Source organism: Salvelinus fontinalis, chromosome 5 (genome assembly GCF_029448725.1).
Source record: "Salvelinus fontinalis isolate EN_2023a chromosome 5, ASM2944872v1, whole genome shotgun sequence".
NCBI lineage: Eukaryota > Metazoa > Chordata > Actinopteri > Salmoniformes > Salmonidae > Salvelinus > Salvelinus fontinalis.
Genome location: NC_074669.1, coordinates 32,133,504 through 32,151,682, shown reverse-complemented (window position 1 = coordinate 32,151,682; position 18,179 = coordinate 32,133,504). Strand labels below are relative to the sequence as shown.

General features: G+C 45.2%; 1 protein-coding gene across 3 annotated transcripts; it reads right to left on the bottom strand.

The window, feature by feature from the left end:
* Nucleotides 1–4,758: 4,758 nt before the first annotated feature.
* Nucleotides 4,759–16,943, bottom strand: LOC129855474 (uncharacterized). 3 transcript variants are annotated; one of them, XM_055923183.1, is made up of 11 exons: nucleotides 16,825–16,943; nucleotides 15,828–16,300; nucleotides 12,714–14,083; nucleotides 12,111–12,231; nucleotides 11,827–11,898; nucleotides 11,185–11,241; nucleotides 10,478–10,562; nucleotides 7,483–7,592; nucleotides 5,525–5,722; nucleotides 5,170–5,364; nucleotides 4,759–5,002 (listed from the first exon to the last, which is right to left on the bottom strand). In XM_055923183.1, exons 3-11 carry the CDS (start codon nucleotides 14,081–14,083, stop codon nucleotides 4,964–4,966), a joined length of 2,247 nt encoding a protein of 748 aa, XP_055779158.1. In that variant the 5' UTR covers nucleotides 15,828–16,300; nucleotides 16,825–16,943; the 3' UTR covers nucleotides 4,759–4,963. The 3 variants fall into 3 exon arrangements, with proteins under 3 accessions (XP_055779158.1, XP_055779160.1, XP_055779159.1); XM_055923185.1 differs by lacking the exon at nucleotides 11,185–11,241 and having other exon boundaries at nucleotides 16,825–16,938; XM_055923184.1 differs by lacking the exons at nucleotides 15,828–16,300; nucleotides 16,825–16,943 and having other exon boundaries at nucleotides 12,714–15,803.
* Between the last annotated feature and the right edge of the window lie 1,236 nt (nucleotides 16,944–18,179).

The window sequence follows — 18,179 nt, the reverse complement described above, 5'->3', positions numbered from 1 at the left end:
GACTCTTCCTAAAGCTGGCCGCCTGACCAAACTGAGAAATCTGGGGAGAAGAGCCTTGGTCAGGGAGGTGACCAAGTACCCAATGGTCACTCTGATAGAACTCCAGTGTTCCTCTGTGGAGATGGGAGAACCTTCCAGAAGAACAACCATCTCTGCAGCACTCCACCAAGCAGGCCTTGATGGTAGAGTGGCCAGATCGAGCCACTCCTCAGTAAAAGGCACATGGCAGCCCGCTTGGAGTTTGCCAAACGGCACCTTGTGCTCAGGTGCATTCTATTTTCTTCAGAAAAAGGAAGGAAGCACCTTGTTTCACAGTCCATGAGGAACAAGATTCTCTGGTTGGAAGAAAACAAGATTGAACTCTTTACAGACAGATCCTTGATAAAAACCTGCTCCAGAGCACTCAGGACCTCAGACTGGGGCGAATGTTCATCTTCCAACAGGACAACGACCCTAAACACACAGCCAAGACAATGTAGGAGTGGCTTTGGGACAAGTCTCAATGTCCTAGAGTGGCCAGCCAGAGCCCGGACATGAACCCTATCGAACATCTCTGGAGATACCTGTAAATAGCTGTGCAGCGATGCTCCCCATCCAACCTGACAGAGCTTGAGAGGATCTGCAGAGAAGAATGGGAGAAACTCCCCAAATACAGGTGTGCCAAGCTTGTAGCGTCATACCCAAGAAGACTAGGCTGTAATTGCTGCCAAAGGCGAGGCTGGCTGAGGCTGTAATTACTACAAAGTACTGAGTAAAGGGTCTGAAAACTTATGTAAATGTGTGTACAATTAAGGTATCAAGATGGCGCTGAAGAACATGGCTGACATTTTACATTCTCCCAACCAATTGTGCAATTTTGTAAAAAAAAAAATGCTCAACTTATTTTTTACTTATTAGGTACATAATGTTGCCGCTACCGTCTCTTTGACCGAATTTAACTTGTGGACATCAGAAAAGTGATGACTCACAGCGGACTGGAAAAAACTATTTCCTTTAATAAGTTCGGGAACAAGCCCAGATCCACACCTTTTGCTTGAAGAAAAGACACCGGAAAAGGGAAAGCAGATCAGGGATCCTTCTGAGAAGCCGGAGGCGAGCGCATAAAGTCCCAAAGTCTTCCATTCTCCTTGCTAGCGTGCAATCGTTAGAAAATAAAATCGATGACTTACTATTAAGATTATCCTACCAACTGGACATTATAAACTGTAACATCTTATGTTTCACCGAGACGTGGCTGAACGAACAAACGGACAATATAGAGCTGGCGGGATTTTCCATGCACCGGCAGAACAAAGACGCTACCTCTGGTAAGACGAGGGGTGGGGGTGTGTGTCTTTATGTCAATAACAGCTGGTGCGCGATGTCTAATATTAAAGAAGTCTCGAGGTATTGCTCACCTGAGGTAGAGTAACTTATGATAAGCTGTAGACCACACTATCTACCAAGAGAGCTCTCATCTGTTTTATTCGTAGTCGTCTATTTACCACCACAAAGCGAAGTTGGCACCAAGACCACTCTCAACCAACTCTATAAGGCCATAAGAAAAGAAGAAAACGCTCACCCAGAAGCGGCGCTCCTAGTGGCCGAGGACTTTAATGCAGGCAAACTTAAATCAGTTTTAACAAATTTTTACCTGCATGTCACATGTGCAACCAGGGGGAAAACAATCCTAGACCACCTTTACTCCTAACACAGAGATGCATACAAAGCTCTCCCCCACCCTCAATTTGGCAAATCTGACCACAATTCTTTCCTCCTGATTCCTGCTTACAAGCAAAAAATAAAGCTGGAAGTACCAGTGACTCGCTCAATACGGAAGTGGTCAACTGACGCGGATGCTACACCACAGGACTGTTTTGCTAGCACAGACTGGAATATGTTCCGGGATTCATCCAATGGCATTGAGGAATACACCACATCAGTCATGGGCTTCATCAATAAGTGCATCGATGACGTCGTCTCCACAATGACTGTACGTACATATCCCAACCAGAAGCCATGGATTACAGGCAACATCCGCTTATAGGAAATCCCGCTATTCCCTCAGACGAACCATCAAACAAGCAAAGCGTCAAGTCAGGATTAAGATTGAATCCTACTACACCGGCTCTGACGCTCGTCGGATGTGGCAGGTCTTGAAAACTATTACACACTACAAAGGGAAACCCAGACGCGAGCTGCCCAATGACGCGAGCCAACCAGACGAGCTAAATGCCTTTTATGCTTGCTTCGAGGCAAGCAACACTGAAGCATGCACAGGAGCACCAGCTGTTCTGGATGACTGTGTGATAACGCTCTCGGTAGCCGATGTGATCATAACCTTTAAACAGGTCAACGTTCATAAAGCCGCTGGGCCAGACGGATTACCAGGACGTGTACTCAAAGCATGCGCGGACCAAGTGGCAAGTGTCTTCACTGACATTTTCAACCTCTCCCTGACCGAATCTGTAATACCCACATGTTTCAAGCAGACCACCATAGTCCCTGTGGCCAAGGAAGCGAAGGTAACCCGCTTTACCGTCCCGTGGCATTTTACCGTCCCGTGGCACTCATGTCAGTAGCCATGAAGTGCTTTGAAAGGCTGGTCATGGCTCACATCAACAGGATCCTCCCAGACACCCTAGACCCACTCCAATTCGCATCTCTCTCCAACAGATCCACAGATGACGCAATCTCAATCGCACTCCACACCGCCCTTTCTCACCTGGACAAAAAGAACACCTATGTGAGAATGCTGTTCATCGACTACAGCTCAGCATTCAACACCATAGTGCCCATGAAGCTTATCACTAAGCTAAGGACTCTGGGACTAAACACCTCCCTCTGCAACTGGATCCTGGACGTCCTGACGGGCCGCCCCCAGGTGGTAAGAGTAGACAACACGTCTGCCACGCTGATCCTTAACACTGGGGCCCCTCAGGGGTGTGTACTTAGTCCCCTCCTGTATTCCTTGTTTACTCACGATTGCGAGGTCAAACACAACTCCAACACCATTATTAAGTTTGCTGATGACACAACAGTGGTAGGCCTGATCACTGACAACGATAAGACAGCCTATAGGGAGGAGGTCAGAGAACTGGCAGTGTGGTGCCAGGACAACAACCTCTCCCTCAATGTGAGCAAGACAAAGGAGCTGATCGTGGATTACAGGAAAAGGCGGGCCAAACAGGCCCCCATTAACATCGACGGGGCTGTAGTGGAGCGGTTCGAGAGTTTCAAGTTCCTTGGTGTCCACATCCCCAACGAACTATCATGGTCCAAACATACCAAGTCAGTCGTGAAGAGGGCACAACAAAACCTTTTCCCCCTTAGGAGACTGAAAAGATTTGGCATGGGCCCCCAGATCCTCAAAAAGGTAATACAGCTGCACCAGAGAGCATCATCGCCTGGTATGGTAACTGCTCGGCATCTGACTGTAAGGCACTACAGATGGTAGTGTGATCGGCCCAGTACATCACTGGGGCCAAGCTTCCTCCCATCCAGGACCTTCATAATAGGCAGTATCAGAGGAAAGCCCATAAAATTGTCAGAAACTCCAGTCACCCAAGTCATTGACTGTTTTCTCTGCTACCTCACGGCAAGCGGTACAGGAGTGCCAAGTCTAGGACCAAAAGGCTCCTCAACAGCTTCTACTCCCAAGTCATTAGACTGCTGAACAATTCATAAAAATCACCACCGGACAATTTACATTGACCCGCATTGTACACCGCTGCTACTCGCTGTTTGTTTGTTACCTATGCATAGTCACTTCACCACCACCTACATGTACAGATGACCTCAACTAGCCTGTACCCTTGAACACTGACTCGGTACCGGTGTCCCCCGTATATAGCCTCGTTACTGTTATTGTGTTACTTGGTAAATATTTTCTTCTTCTTGAACTGCAGTTAACCATTTAGACAAAAGTCACATGGCTGGGATTCAGATTTGTATGAACCAACTACGAAGTTAGTTTGAAATATCCGATTCCATGTGCGTTTTGGCTGTTCAGACTGCAGGAAAAAGCACATATTTGAATCAGATATGCAAATAAATAGGTTTTGAGTCACTTCAAACTGCCAATGTGAACACAGCTTTATGGCGTTATCTGACAAAATCCATGAGTATGTCTCAAATGCCATCAATAATGTGAAAAATATCCCCGTTGCTCTTTCCTTCTTGAACAGGCACCATTTCTGTTAACAAACTTCTCCATACGGTAAAGACTGAATTCCCTGAGGATTTCTACCCTGTGTTTTATCTTGGTTTGGGATCCACTGTGGGGATATGACAAAAGGAGAAAGAGCATGCAGCAAAGCCCCAAGGTTACACAGATTATGATTATTATAAGTATTAAGATGTTGTAGAACAACGAATAATCATTATGTTAGCAAGCGATGAGTTGACAGATAGGTGCTAAGGAATGGGCTGGGAAATCCCAGCCATTTTACCCATTCGTATAGCTATAACTTCTACTGTTTGCCGTTTTGCTGTCAACTTTCAAAATAATTCACAAATGAAAAACAATCAACATCCATAAGTGATCACCTCGCCTTGTTTGGATACAGAAATGCACACAATGTAAGAACAGTTGATTTGATAAAGGGGTGCAAAGCATTCTCTTTATTAAGAGAATGCTCTGCACCCCTGATATATCTTGTAGGAGCATGCCGCTACCTCATACATCTAGGGGATACATTTGACCCTTTATTTCCTACCATTGTTCCCCACGTGGCTGCATACATGTATTAATACTCAGAGAGACAGACAAGAAACTAGTTAAAGTGCACCAAAAGCTCTTTATTATTAACCGTGTGACACAAACAGCAGCAAGGGACGGACTGGGAACATGGCTACGTCCCACATGACACGCTATTCTCTATATAGTGCACTACCTTTGAACAGCTCATAGGGCTTAAGGTAGAGCACTACAGAGTGAATGGAGTGCCACGTGGGACGGGCCCAATGAAGAGGAAGGTCGGAATCAGATCTTGTTGAAAGCTGCTACGTCAACACTCTGGACCTGCAGAACAAGAGACTAGAGATAACATTCATCAAAATAAAGTACATAACCATTTCTAATTTGGGAATGCTAACCTGTACAAAGTGTCAGTTACATTTTTATATTTTATTGTGGACCCCCGAAGGATTACGTGTGTTGTGTGTGTGTGTGTGCGCGCCTGTACTCACAAAGTCCTCGAACTTTGTAATCTCCTCCTCTAGCAGGTCTGTCCCGACCTTGTCGTCCTCGACAACACACTGGATCTGTAGCTTCCGGATACCATAACCCACAGGAACCAATTTAGACTGACCCCAAAGTAGACCGTCAGCGACAACAGACCTCACACATTCCTCCAGCTTAGCCATGTCTGTCTCATCATCCCACTATAAGAGAGGGGAGGGAGGGAGGGATGGGGAGATAGTAATGTCAGGAACACAAACACACAGAGGAAGAGACCAAAATTCCATTCATATTTTTTTTTTTTAAATACTGTATAGTGATTGGAGAAAGTATTAGGAAAAGCCCGGGGTCTATGTGACATACAGGCTTGACGTCCAATAGGATGGAGGACTTTGCGATGAGGGTGGGTTTCTTTGCCTTCTTCTCTGCATACTCGTTCAGCCTCTGCTCTTTGATTCGCTCAGCCTCCGCATCCTCCTCTTCATCGCTGCCGAACAAGTCCATATCATCATCTTCATCCTCCACTGGAGGGCTGGTCTTCTGCTGCTGGACAGAGGTTCCCTGAAGAGAAGAGGTGGTTGAAATACACACACATATATTGTACCAGACATATATTGTACCAGACATAAACTATGAAATAACACATTTCATATTTGAGATTCTTCAAAGTAGCCACCCTTTGCCTTGATGGCAGCTTTGTACACTCTTTGCATTCCCTCAACCAGCTTCATGAGGTAGTCACCTGGAATGCATTTCAATTAACAGGTGTGCCTTGTTAAAAGTTAATTTGTGGAACTTCTTTCCTTCTTAATGCATTTGAGCCAATCAGTTATGTTGTGACAATGTAGGGGTGGTATACACAAAATAGCCCTATTTGGTAAAAGACCAAGTTCATATTATGGTAAGGACAGCTCAAATAAGCGAAGAGAAACCACAAGGCATCCCTACTTTAAGACATGAAGGTCAGTCAATCTGGAAAATTTCAAGACCTTTGAAAGATTCTTCAAGTGCAGTCGCAAAAACCCTCAAGCACTATGATGAAACTGGCTCGCATGAGGACCGCCACAGGAAAGGAAGAGTTACCTCTGCTGCAGAGGATAAGTTCATTAGAGTTACCAGCCTCAGAAATTGTAGCCCAAATAAATGCTTTAGAGTTCAAGTAACAAACACATCTCAATATCAACTGTTGAGATGAAGGCCTGACGTATACATGGTCAATTGCTGCAAAGAAACCACTACTAAAAGGACACCAATAAGAAGAAGAGACTTGCTTGGGCCAAGAAACACGAGCAATGGACATTAGACCTGTGGAAATCTGTCCTTTGGTCTGATGAGTCCATATTTGAGAATTTTGGGTCCAACCGCTGTGTCTTTGAAATACACAGAGTAGGTGAACGGATGATCTCTGCATGTGTGGTTGCCACCGTGAAGCATGGAGAAGGAGGTGTGATGGTGCTTTGCTGGTGACACTGTCAGTGATTTATTTAGAATTCAAGGCACATTTAACCAGCATGGCTACCACAGCATTCTGCAGTGATACGTCATTCCATCTGGTTTGTGCTTAGTGGGACTATCATTTGTTTTTCAACAGGACAATGACCCAACACACCTCCAGCAGTGTAAGGGCTATTTGACCAAGAAGGAGAGCGATGGAGTGCTGCATCAGATGACCTGGCCTCCACAATCACCTGACCTCAACCTAATTGAGATGGTTTGGGATGAGTTGGACCACAGCGTGAAGGAAAAGCAGCCAACAAGTGCTCAGCATATGACTGTTGGACTGTTGGAAAGGCATTCCGGGTGAAGCCAAGAGTGTGCAAAGCTGTCATCAAGGCAAAGGTTGGCTACTTTGAAGAATCTAAAATATAATTCGATTTGTTGAATACTTTTTTTGGTTACTACATGATTCCATGTGTAATTTCATAGTTTCGATGTCTTCACTATTATTCTACAATGTAGAAAATAGTAAAAAATAATTTTAAATAACCATGAAGGTGTGTCCAAACGTTTGACTGGTACCACACACACACACACCCCCGGGTAGACATATGAACATAATAAAAATATATGCCGCTTTGTGTGACGTCAGAAGATTCAGTCTGCACTGAAAATAGTCCATGGCTACTTGTCTCGTAAGAGTGACATCTGTCGAAAGATAATGGCCACTTAGCAGATTATTTTATTCAAAGCGACAGACAGTGAAGTGAGTGCATTTTTAGTATGTGTATGCGATCCTTGCGGTAATTGAACCCACAACCTTGGCATTGCGCAAACCATGCTCTTCCCGACTAAGCCACATAGGACCAGAGCGAGGGACTTACGTTTGTACAGGGGGCTGCAGAGACTGGGGCTGCAGCTGGTGACGGTGATTTCTCCAGCACCGCTACCCGACACTCCAATTTAGACAGAGCTAACCGCAGGTCCTCCACCACTTAAAACACATACAAAGGAAGTCAGTAAGATTACAGATGAGTTATAACATCTGTAATACAGATTAGACATTCTGTATACAGATAGGGAAACAAACACCTTTCAGTAACATTACAGAAGGGTAATTTGATCTCTAAACATGTGGACACACATACATACACTGAACAAAAATATGAAAACGCAACATGCGACAATTGCAACGATTTTACTGAGTTACAGTTCATATAAGGAAATCAGTCAATTTAAATGAATTCATTAGGCCCTAATCTATGGATTTCACATGACTGGGCAGGGGTGCAGCCACGGGTAGGCCTGGGAGGGCATAGGCTCACACACTTGGCAGCCAGGCCCAGCCAATCAGAATTATTTTTTTCCCCACAAAAGGGCTATATTAGTCAGAAATACTCCTCAGTTTCATCAGCTGTCCAGCTGGCTGGTCTCAGACGATCCCGCAGGTGAAGAAGCCGATTGTGGAGGTCCTGGGCTGGCGTGGTTACAGTCTGCGGTTCAGAGGCGGGTTGGATGTACTGCCAAATTCTCTAAAACGACGTTGGAGGCGGCGTATGGTAGAGAAATGAACATTCCATTCTCTGGCAACAGCTCTGGTGGACATTCCTGCAGTCTGCATGCCAATTGCACTCTCGCTCAACTTGAGACATCCGTGGCATTGTGTTGAAACCAAACTGCACATTTTAGTGGCCTTTTGTCTTTTCCCCAGCACAAGGTGCACCTGTATTGATTAGTGATGCACCGATATTACATTTTTGGCCGATACCAATATCCGATATTTTCCTTGCTAAAAAAAAAACGATACCTGATATTTAGAATTTTAGCTGCCTTTTAAGCATTCTAGCAGTTAATAGTTAACACACACACGGATACAGCGGTCTAAGGCACTGCATCTCAGTGCAAGAGACGTCACTACAGCCCCTGGTTCGAATCCAGGCTGCATCACATCCGACCGTGATTGGGAGACCCATAGGGCAGCGCACAATTGGTCTAGCGTCATCCGGGCTGTCATTGTAAATAATAATTTGTCCCGTGTGGCTCAGTTGGTAGAGCATGGCGCTTGCAACGCCAGGGTTGTGGGTTCAATTCCCACGGGGGGACCAGGATGAATATGTATGAACTTTCCAATTTGTAAGTCGCTCTGGATAAGAGCGTCTGCTAAATGACTTAAATGTAATGTAAATGTTCTTAACTGACTTGCCTAGTTAAATGAAAGGTTACACACACACACCAAAAAGTAATATTGTTGCCATTTACTTATCTCCACATTACCAGTAAAACATAATCAAAACCTATTTATTTCACTTACTTACTGTGCTGTTTCGCGGTTCATTTGTTCAGTCGTTTCATTCTCAACCAGGATTTATATGGAATGCTGTTTGGGTCTTTGCATGTCAAAAAAGATACACGTCAAATAAAACTATTTGACGTGTCCAATAACAACAATCTGTTTCAGTAGCTATAGTTAGCTAGCTAACTATATAACTAGGTGTCATCTAAAATAACCCTAGTTCATATGACAGTTCTTATTTGATTAATGGTGGTCAGACCCATCTGTGTGAAGATAGCCACAATAAGGTTTACGCACAATAGTGGACTTTGCGGTTAGCCTTCAAAATAAATGGATGGCATAATTCTACTATTTGCATTCATTTGCATCACCGTCAATGACACTTTTATTTTGAAGGCAAACTGCAAATTCTACTATTGTGCCTAATACTTATTGTGGCCATCTTCACAACACATAACCCAGTCCGGTCGAGCCTCACTAGCCAGATGAAGCTAGCTGGCTGCTTATTACGTTAGCTTTGGGAAACAGTATAGCTGGCTAGGTATTTATTTTCATGAACTTCCAACGTTCAATTTCAATAGGCAAACAACAAGTGGCAACCTAGCTAATACTTACTCACAAGGATTCCTAAATCATTGCTAAGAATAATGAAAATGACTGCAGTTTCTACTGGTCATTGTTTTCAGGCTGGTTGTATTGGTGCTAGCTAGGTACCAAGCTAAAGCCAGCTATCCCAGAAGTTGGGGTTGAACAATTGATGCTTTATTACCAACGCAGTATTGTAAACACATCGTTCGTGGCCGGTGTTTGCTTGTTTGCTGACTTTTGTTCAGCTTTGACAGCGCTACTGTATCTTTTTTGATACGCAAAGACCCAAACGGCGTTCCATAGTATGTATGTCGTGAAGCTAATAGCAGTGATGGTATTACTGTGTAACTCCGGTAGGGCAACATCTGAAAAATAGCGCACTTGGTAGTGTGTACCGGTGCTCGACCAGTCAGCGAAAACCAACATCACTCACGACAGAGAACGGTTGACTGTCAAGGGCAACGTACTCTTTCAAATGACTGCTCGACTTGTTGACTGCTCGATCCACAGGATACATTGTGTGGGCTAGGTTACGAATGCTGTGTTGCACGTTTATCGTAAAATTTTACGTGGCGTTATTACGTCATGTACCTAAGCTATATAGATATGCAGAGTAGCTTTGACATCGGCGTTAAACTGGACATCGGGCCGATGTTGATGTTGGTATTTTTAGCTAATATCAGTCGATTCAGATATGTTCACCAGTATATCATGCATCCCTAGTAATGATCATGCTGTTTAATCAGCTTCTTGATATGCCACACCTTTCAGGTAGATGGATCCTCTTGGCAAAGGAGAAATGCTCACTAACAGGGATGTAAACAAATTTGTGGACAACATTTTTATGTGTATAGAACATTTTGGGGATCTTCTATTTCAACTCATGACACATGGGACCAAAACGTTAAATGTTGCATTTATATTTTTGTTCAGTACACACACACACACACACACACACACACACACACACACACACACACACACACACACACACACACCTTGGTTCAGACTGTGGTTCTCTAGCTCCAGACTCTTAATCCGTGTGATGAGTTCGCCTTGATCTCCTGCCCCATTAGCTGCACTCTGAACACACACACACGAAAGAGTGTCAGCATGTCACTATAAGCATATCACCAGCAAACTCTAGTGGCTAAACTCAGGTACCACCACAACCAGTTAAATTGAGGAGACAGGGCAGACATGAAGAGAATGAGCAACACATATCACCTGTACACATAAATAACCACCATCACCTAGAGGCACAGATTGGACAACGACAGCTACAATTGCAGCTCATGCAAAGCGGTCTCACTCAGGAATAAAAAGTACTTTAGAGTCTGTGGTCATGGTGATGATCAGAGGAAAGTTTCAGGAAATCCAGGTAACCCCTTTGGAGCATTATACATGGGAGGTGTCCAAATATTAGAATCCTGAAGTTGACCAATCACAACTCTTCAAAAACCAAAGAAACAAGTGTCCATCTCGGCACCACCTAGAGAGAGAGTAAGCTCAGTGGAGGGTGGACAAGGACAGGGCAGACTATGGAGACAGATAGAGAGAGAAGCAGACCCATCATACAGGGAGAATGAAGGAGGGTGGTTGGGTTTGTTTGTTTGTGTGAGTGTGTGCACAAGTCTGTGACATTGCTCTTAGTGGGGGGGGGGGGGGGGGGTCTAGCTACTGTCACACAGGGTGGGACACTTACGGGATGGGGGTTCTGGGGTTGATCAAAGCCTCTGCTAGGTAACAGCGAATTCTTCAGCTGGGGTGCGGGGAGGGAAGGAGGAAGGGAAAGAGGGAGAGAGTTGAATGAGGTTGGAGATGCAGAAGGGACTAGCAGAAAGAGAGAGAAAGCTATAAAAGAGGATCAGGCAAAATTAAAGTATACCCAGGGTTGGTCTAAAGAGGAATCAGAGAAATTAAGGGCTAGCCAGCAATGCAAGAAATCATGCTTTCGGGAAGAAATAAAATGAAATCTTGCTTCATGAATACAACCCAGGTTATTCAATGCTCTTAGCAGCAGTTCAGGGTCAAGGTATCCACACCTTGCTTTTCCCTGTGACATATAGCCTTAGCCGTGTGGTCACATATAGCTGGTTCAGCCTAGCTTACACGTTTGTGTGTGTGTGTGTGTGTGTCTTTGACCATGTAACAGAAACTAAACATACAGGGACTGCTGTAGAAAACTAGCCGGCTGGCTAAAACTGGCATATTTACAGTAATGGTGTGCACTGTCCCTGTAAAACGGCATTTAATAAAGTATCTTACTTTCAGTGCAGCTTTAAAAACAGATCATGTGAGATATCTGGTTTGTATGAAGGCTCGGATGAGTTTATATTATACTCACTCCTGCCAGGGACTTCTGGATGTTCTCTCTGGCCCGGGCTATGTCCTGCAGGATGGTGTTGGCTCCCAGCTCCTATAGGGCACAGTACAGGAGACCAGGTCTGACAGGATGTAGGCATACACACACCAGAGACGTATCAAGTTTTAAGTACAGCGAAACGCCTTTCTTGCTTCCCAACAATGCGGTAATCAATATCAGGTGGCGACACGTGTGAGGAAAAGACAGACAATGTGTGGGAGAGCATTGGCACACATACATACACCCAAACTAAAGAGATGCTCTACCTGTGCTGGGTGTGAGGTGCTGTTAATGCGTTCGTAGAAGTGTCTCTCCGCATCATCATAGCGAGGCTTATCAAACCAGATCTTTTCCTGGACAAAGTAGTCTACTGCTGAACTCATGGTGCTACACGGACAGAGAGAGAGAGACAGAGAGGAGGCAGAGAGAGAGAGAGAGAGGGACAGAAAGAGGATAACAAATGGTTAGTAAAGTAACATTCAGTCCATCAGAAAGCTTGTGTCCCTCTGTTTTAACCATCTGTGTCCCACTATTTACAGACAAGACCACTTCTCTTTCCCAGTCACCCCCACACTAACATCATCCTTAGAAGTAAGCTACATCTTTGAAAACCACTAACATTGAGTAAAATAAATCAAGCATGCAAAAAATAAATGGAAAAGGATAACATCTAAAACCAAATAAAACAACAAAGTGACAAATGAGCAAGCAAAACACAAAGTTAAATAAATTATGTGAAACAAACAAATGAACCAAATCAAGACGCAGACAACACTAAAAAGGAGAAAAAAATAAGGGGGAATAAAGGAGAAAGAGTAAATGAAGCTGGCTGTGTTTGTAGAGGTCCAGTCTCCTGGGATGGGTCATACTTGTCCCTCAGAGGGCCGGTGCAGGCGACCGATGGCGGTTGTGGTAACAATGTTGCCGACACCACAGCATCTTCTTGCCCACGAGCCCCCTCCTCTCTGTCTGCTACTGTTGACTCAGCAGGTACAATCTGGCGGTAACTGTAGAAACGTCTCTCTGCAGCCTCGTAGCGTCTCTGGTCCAGCCAAACCCTCTCGCTGTCTGGATGCAGGAAGTAACAGACTCCTCCCATCGACATGGCCACACCTTCCTCCTCTGTGACATCAGCAGGCTCCTCCTCCTCCTGAATGGTGCGCAGAGCGTGGAAGACTTCGAGCTTCCCCTGTGAGACCACGGCTTCTTTTTCTACCACTTCCTCTTCCTGCTCCTCCTCCTCTTCTTCAACAAGACTCTGTGGGTGGTCTCCACTACCTCTGGAGGTTGAGAGAGTGTTGGGGTTGGTACGTGAGGTGGAAGCTCCACCACCCAGGTTGTTGCCGGTGGGAGAGCGGTTGTTTCCATAGAGGCTCTGGTAGAAGGCTGCCTCGGCCCGGTCGTAGAGAGGTTTCTCCAGCCACACGTCCCTCAGCAGCTCCATGGGGAGACAGGGGAGCCCATTCACTGGCTGGCCAGGGGCCGGGGTCAGTGGGGATGTGGAGGCTGCCTGGGGGGTCTGGGCCAGGGACAGGTACCCCTCGTCTGGCGTGGCTGGTGTGCTGGGGCTGTTGGCAGGGAGGGCTAGGAAATCTGGGGCTGCTGGCTGCAGGGGCTCTGCAACAATGCAATGCTCTTTGGCGACTATGGGTGGAAGGTTGCTGGGGTGGTTCGGGGCTTGGGGTGATAGTGAGGGTTGAGGGGAGGTGGGGTGGTTGTCAGTAGTCAGGGTTGGGGGTGAGCCGCTGGGCCGTGTCATCACCCCGTTGGCAGAGTGTGCCAACCAGCACTGATACAGACTCTCAGCCTGCTCATATACACTGCGGTCAAACCACACTGAACCACACTCAGACCGCAGGCCGAGCAGGACCGCGCCGGGGGAGTCAGGAGCAGGGTCGGGAGAGGTACGGCTACTGCCCCCCTGGCAAAGCTGGGGCTCCTCCCCTTTCTCCTGGCCAGGTGGTGGTGGTGGCAGCTGAGTCACCATGGCAACAGGAGCCGGGCGGTTATCGGGTTGAGCGGAGCGTTTACGACGGCGACGCCTCTTCCCACTGCGTTTCCCATTGCCGTCTCCGTTCACGCTGCTACTCTCTGGGGAGGACGAAGCGGCACCACCCCCGTTCCTCTGACCTCCCTCCACTGCCAACTCAGTGGTACAGTCCACCTGGCAGCGTCTGGAAGGGAGATCAGGATCGGACTGGTCCATTGCTGAACACAAGGGGTTCCTCTGAGGCATCATCTTTGATCCGAAGCAGAGAAAGAGAGTGACAGGGACAGGCTAGAGGGTTAGTTACACAGAGAGGAATTTAGAGAGACAGATTGATCCATATAGATTATATGTCTTTTAAATATCTTATAATTTTAGTATCTTTGTAAATTTTACTTACAAAGCAACTTTCAGTTTAACAGAGCTAAGAGAGAATTCAACAGACCAATCCCAGAATGCTTTTAGGCATGCAGGAAAGGAAGTGAAAATAACCAGATCAAGCAGACCAATAGATTATGAAAAATGAACTGAACGATGGATGATGTCCACTTCACTGGTTGTGTTTGAAGAACACAAACAAGAGAAAAAAAAGTATTCAAAGTGTACACTAAGTAACATAGGCTAGTGCCTCTTTCACAAGTTTTACTCCCATTTCATGCCTTCTGAACACAACTCCTGATGTCCAATGTTACAATCTGGAGTTCTTGTGATTCTCATACTTCAGAGGCTACCCATAGTAGATAAACACCCCTTTAACCAGCATGTCTCTGGACTACTTCTATTCAGGTCTACACGGGAGGTAGAGGACACAACATTGTATCTTTCCCATTATGGAGTCTGTGAGAAATTGGGCAGCGCCATTGAGGCCAGCTCCATTTTGAAGTAGTCAATTTTCTTATTTTCTTACTTCTATGAGTTGGTAAACAAACTGAAAGGGTGCATACTGCCACCTGGAGTGTGTTGCTTGAACAGGTATTAGGCCAAGGTTGGCGATTTACTGCCACCTGCAGTTATGTAATGCTTGCTCATTTTACGTATTTGTTTTACCCTTATTTTACCAGGTAAATTGAGAGAGAACACATTCTCATTTACAGCAACGACCTGGGAAATAGTTACAGGGGGGATGAATGAGCCAATTGGAGCATAATTCATTGGCTGAGTCCTACTGATGACCTGGATGGAATTATGTGATGCCTCCTTAACCGATAGAAAGTCCCACCCAGTTGACTACTTCGAAATGGTGAAACTGTAAAGACGACTATCGCAAGCAAATGCCAATAATGACAGCATATATCAACATGCAAATTCTGCATGCAAACTGAAAAGGTTTCTGCATAACCGTAAAGGGCAAAACATGTAATATGATCACTCAGCAAGGTTACTGGGCGGCCTTGGTGAATGAATGACGTGTTGTGTAGTGGTGAATGGTGATAACAGTAACAGCACCGGCATGCTCAGTCAGAACTAACGCAGGTAAGACCAACTCGCACAGTGGAGCGGACCAAGTGGCACCCTATTCCGTTTATAGTGCTAGAGCTCTGGTCAAAAGTAGTGTACTATAAAGGGAATAGGGTGTAATGTGGGACAAACCCTGTGTGTTCTGTGTACACAGCATAGAAAGAGAATCATAGATGCTATACAGTATGTCTACACAACATAACCTGCCACAGTCATTAGCAGTGTGGGATGCAGCTGTGGTTTTGATGAAGGAGGACAGTCCATGCATCATTCATGATTCATACAGTAGCATTGTGAAACAGGAAATACATTTCCTTATACCGATTTCCATGTTTTTTCCCCCAGTTGTTTTTAGGCCTACTAATATCAAACTTGGCTGTAGGATACTATTGCTGAGCAAAGTGCTTTAAATTATATTAAAAAATATTTGTTAATTGTCACAATTATTCAAATCTTGATGAATTCACCATTCAGAAAATGATTTTGTGCATGACAGGTGTGTGTATAGTTGGCCTATATGAAACCCTATGTAACTCACCTTCCTTGGTGAGCATAAGACCAAAAATGGTCGTGATTAGATTAGAATGTTCAACATGTTCATCCATTCAGCAGCCGCCAGCCATGAACAAACAAACAAACATTATAGCCTAATACGCCATACAGACCTCCTGGAACACCAACACTTTTGGGAATAGGGTACAGTATAGGCGTGTACAGTGTGTTTACAGTAGCCTAAATGGTGGCAGCTTCATAATTAGTCTAAAGTGCCTTCACTTCCTTTTGGATCCTCCCCATGGAGCATGCAAAAGCAAAGTGTTAGAGGAAATCTAAGGTATTCATTCAATGCCTGCCTTTGGAGTGGGGCCATGTGGGGGTGGGAAAGGCTATAAAGACTGCATCGTTGCAACGAAAACGTTTAGATGTGTATGTCATTAGAGGAATAATCAATAGCCTAAACCACATTTTACTAATGTTAGGCTACACGTCGCAATCATACTCACTTTTCCAATTCTTGAGAACATAGAAAAGGGGACAGAGGCATAGTATTAGATGTTGTCGTATTGTAAACAGTGACAAGACACAGTAATACATTATAGCGTGTTATTAGCTGACTAACAGCAACATTGTATCAACCGCGGAGCTATTCCTTTGTTTGATCGGTGTTAACGTTACAATGCAACTATTTCAGGTCACCAGCTCGCACTGCCACTGCAGTGTCGACATCTTCAATCGCTCTCAAGATATCGAGGCAGGTTGTGACAAATGAAAGCCTTAATACACATCTATATCCATTAGCAACGAATTCCCTGAAAATGTTGGATTATTTTTAATATGTTTCCTAAATATCTCCGTTTACGTAGACATTCATTTTTAGCCGGTCGGCCCCATCTTGGGCGACCATCATGGCTTCACGACATTTCTCTTTTCTTAACCATTCACATTATTTCTCCCTCCCACCAAACAAGTTGACTAACGACTCACATGTTAATTTCTCGAGAATCCCCGGCTCGAAAAGCGAACTGTCAGTTACTTACTGTTCTGTATGTCGGTGGTTAACCCGGCCGGTGGTCCTCGTGCGATTGTTCAGCTGGGAGTCTAGAACAGAAAGAGTGACGAGTGGGAAAATAAAATGCGTGTGAACCGAAGGGGAGGGGGAAAGGGCCCTGTTCTTTTAAACACCGGGTTGTTTTACACTCAAACGCTGAAAATAGTATTTTTTAATCCACATATTATGAATGTCCAGAACAGTGTATTAATGATTTTGTTTTTAATTATTTTTGTCCATTAGTTTTATTTAGGGTTGGTATGTTCCCACTGCACTTGCTCATGACAGAATCAAGAACTACTGTAAATCATAAATTATTTCGCCAGCAGGCTGAATTCATTGACCATCGTTTGTCACCACCTTTCAAAGTGTGTGGCATTATGGTTATAAACATTTTCAGACTTGGGACGATATGTCAACTGCATGCACTTTACATAAATAATATGATCAAAGGTCCGTTTTTGATGAAGTCGCTGCAGTTGCTTCTCACTAACCGCACCATGCAGTCATCATCTGCATTGTGAGAGGCACTATTTGTCAACCAATCATTAGGGTTGTTTTAACCACGCTAACCTATCGTAGCAGGCGTAAATGAAAACGGCTGAGAGGACTTTCCTCATCCAGGTTTCAACGGAAACGGAAGCTAGATTGAATTAGCTGTATCACTTATGTAGCACTATATTGTATCACTCCAATAGGGTATCCATCCGCGCGGCAGGATACATTCCGAGTAATTTCAGATTAGTCCAGTGTACCGGGGCACTACTTCCACCTCTTCATTTTCTCTGCTCATTCCAGAAAGGATTCGTTTGATAAGAGCTGTATGTTGGAGTGCATAAGCATACCCGCAGATATTCAATAGCTCGGAGCAGCTAGCCTCTCCATCAGGGTGCTCTGCTGTCCTCCCACTCGGTGTGATTTGTGCCATCTCGTTTGGTTTGCGTCCTAGTGATAGTGTACTAATTTGGGCGATACTCGGTTTAGTCTACTAGTTTTGCGGCGCTGAGGGTTGGTCTTAGTTGTCTGCATGACTTGTCAATCAACCGGAACTCTCCCGGTTATAGCCTTCAGGTTCGTGGACCTCGCCTAACCCGCACGATCGGGAGACTATGTTTCGCTCCAGCGGGCTTGCAGTTCTCCTTTGAGAGTGAGCTAGGTGTCGCGAGGCGCACCACTATGGGATCAATATCATGCCAAATATATTGTAATGAAACAGCACGGAGCAGGTCTCGAACCCTCGACCTTCTAGCCCGAGGTCCGGCGCGCTATCAACTGTGCCGCAAAAGCATGCTCGTGCGGCAGAGTCGATTTCCGCGCGAATAAACCCAGGGTCGGTACACTACT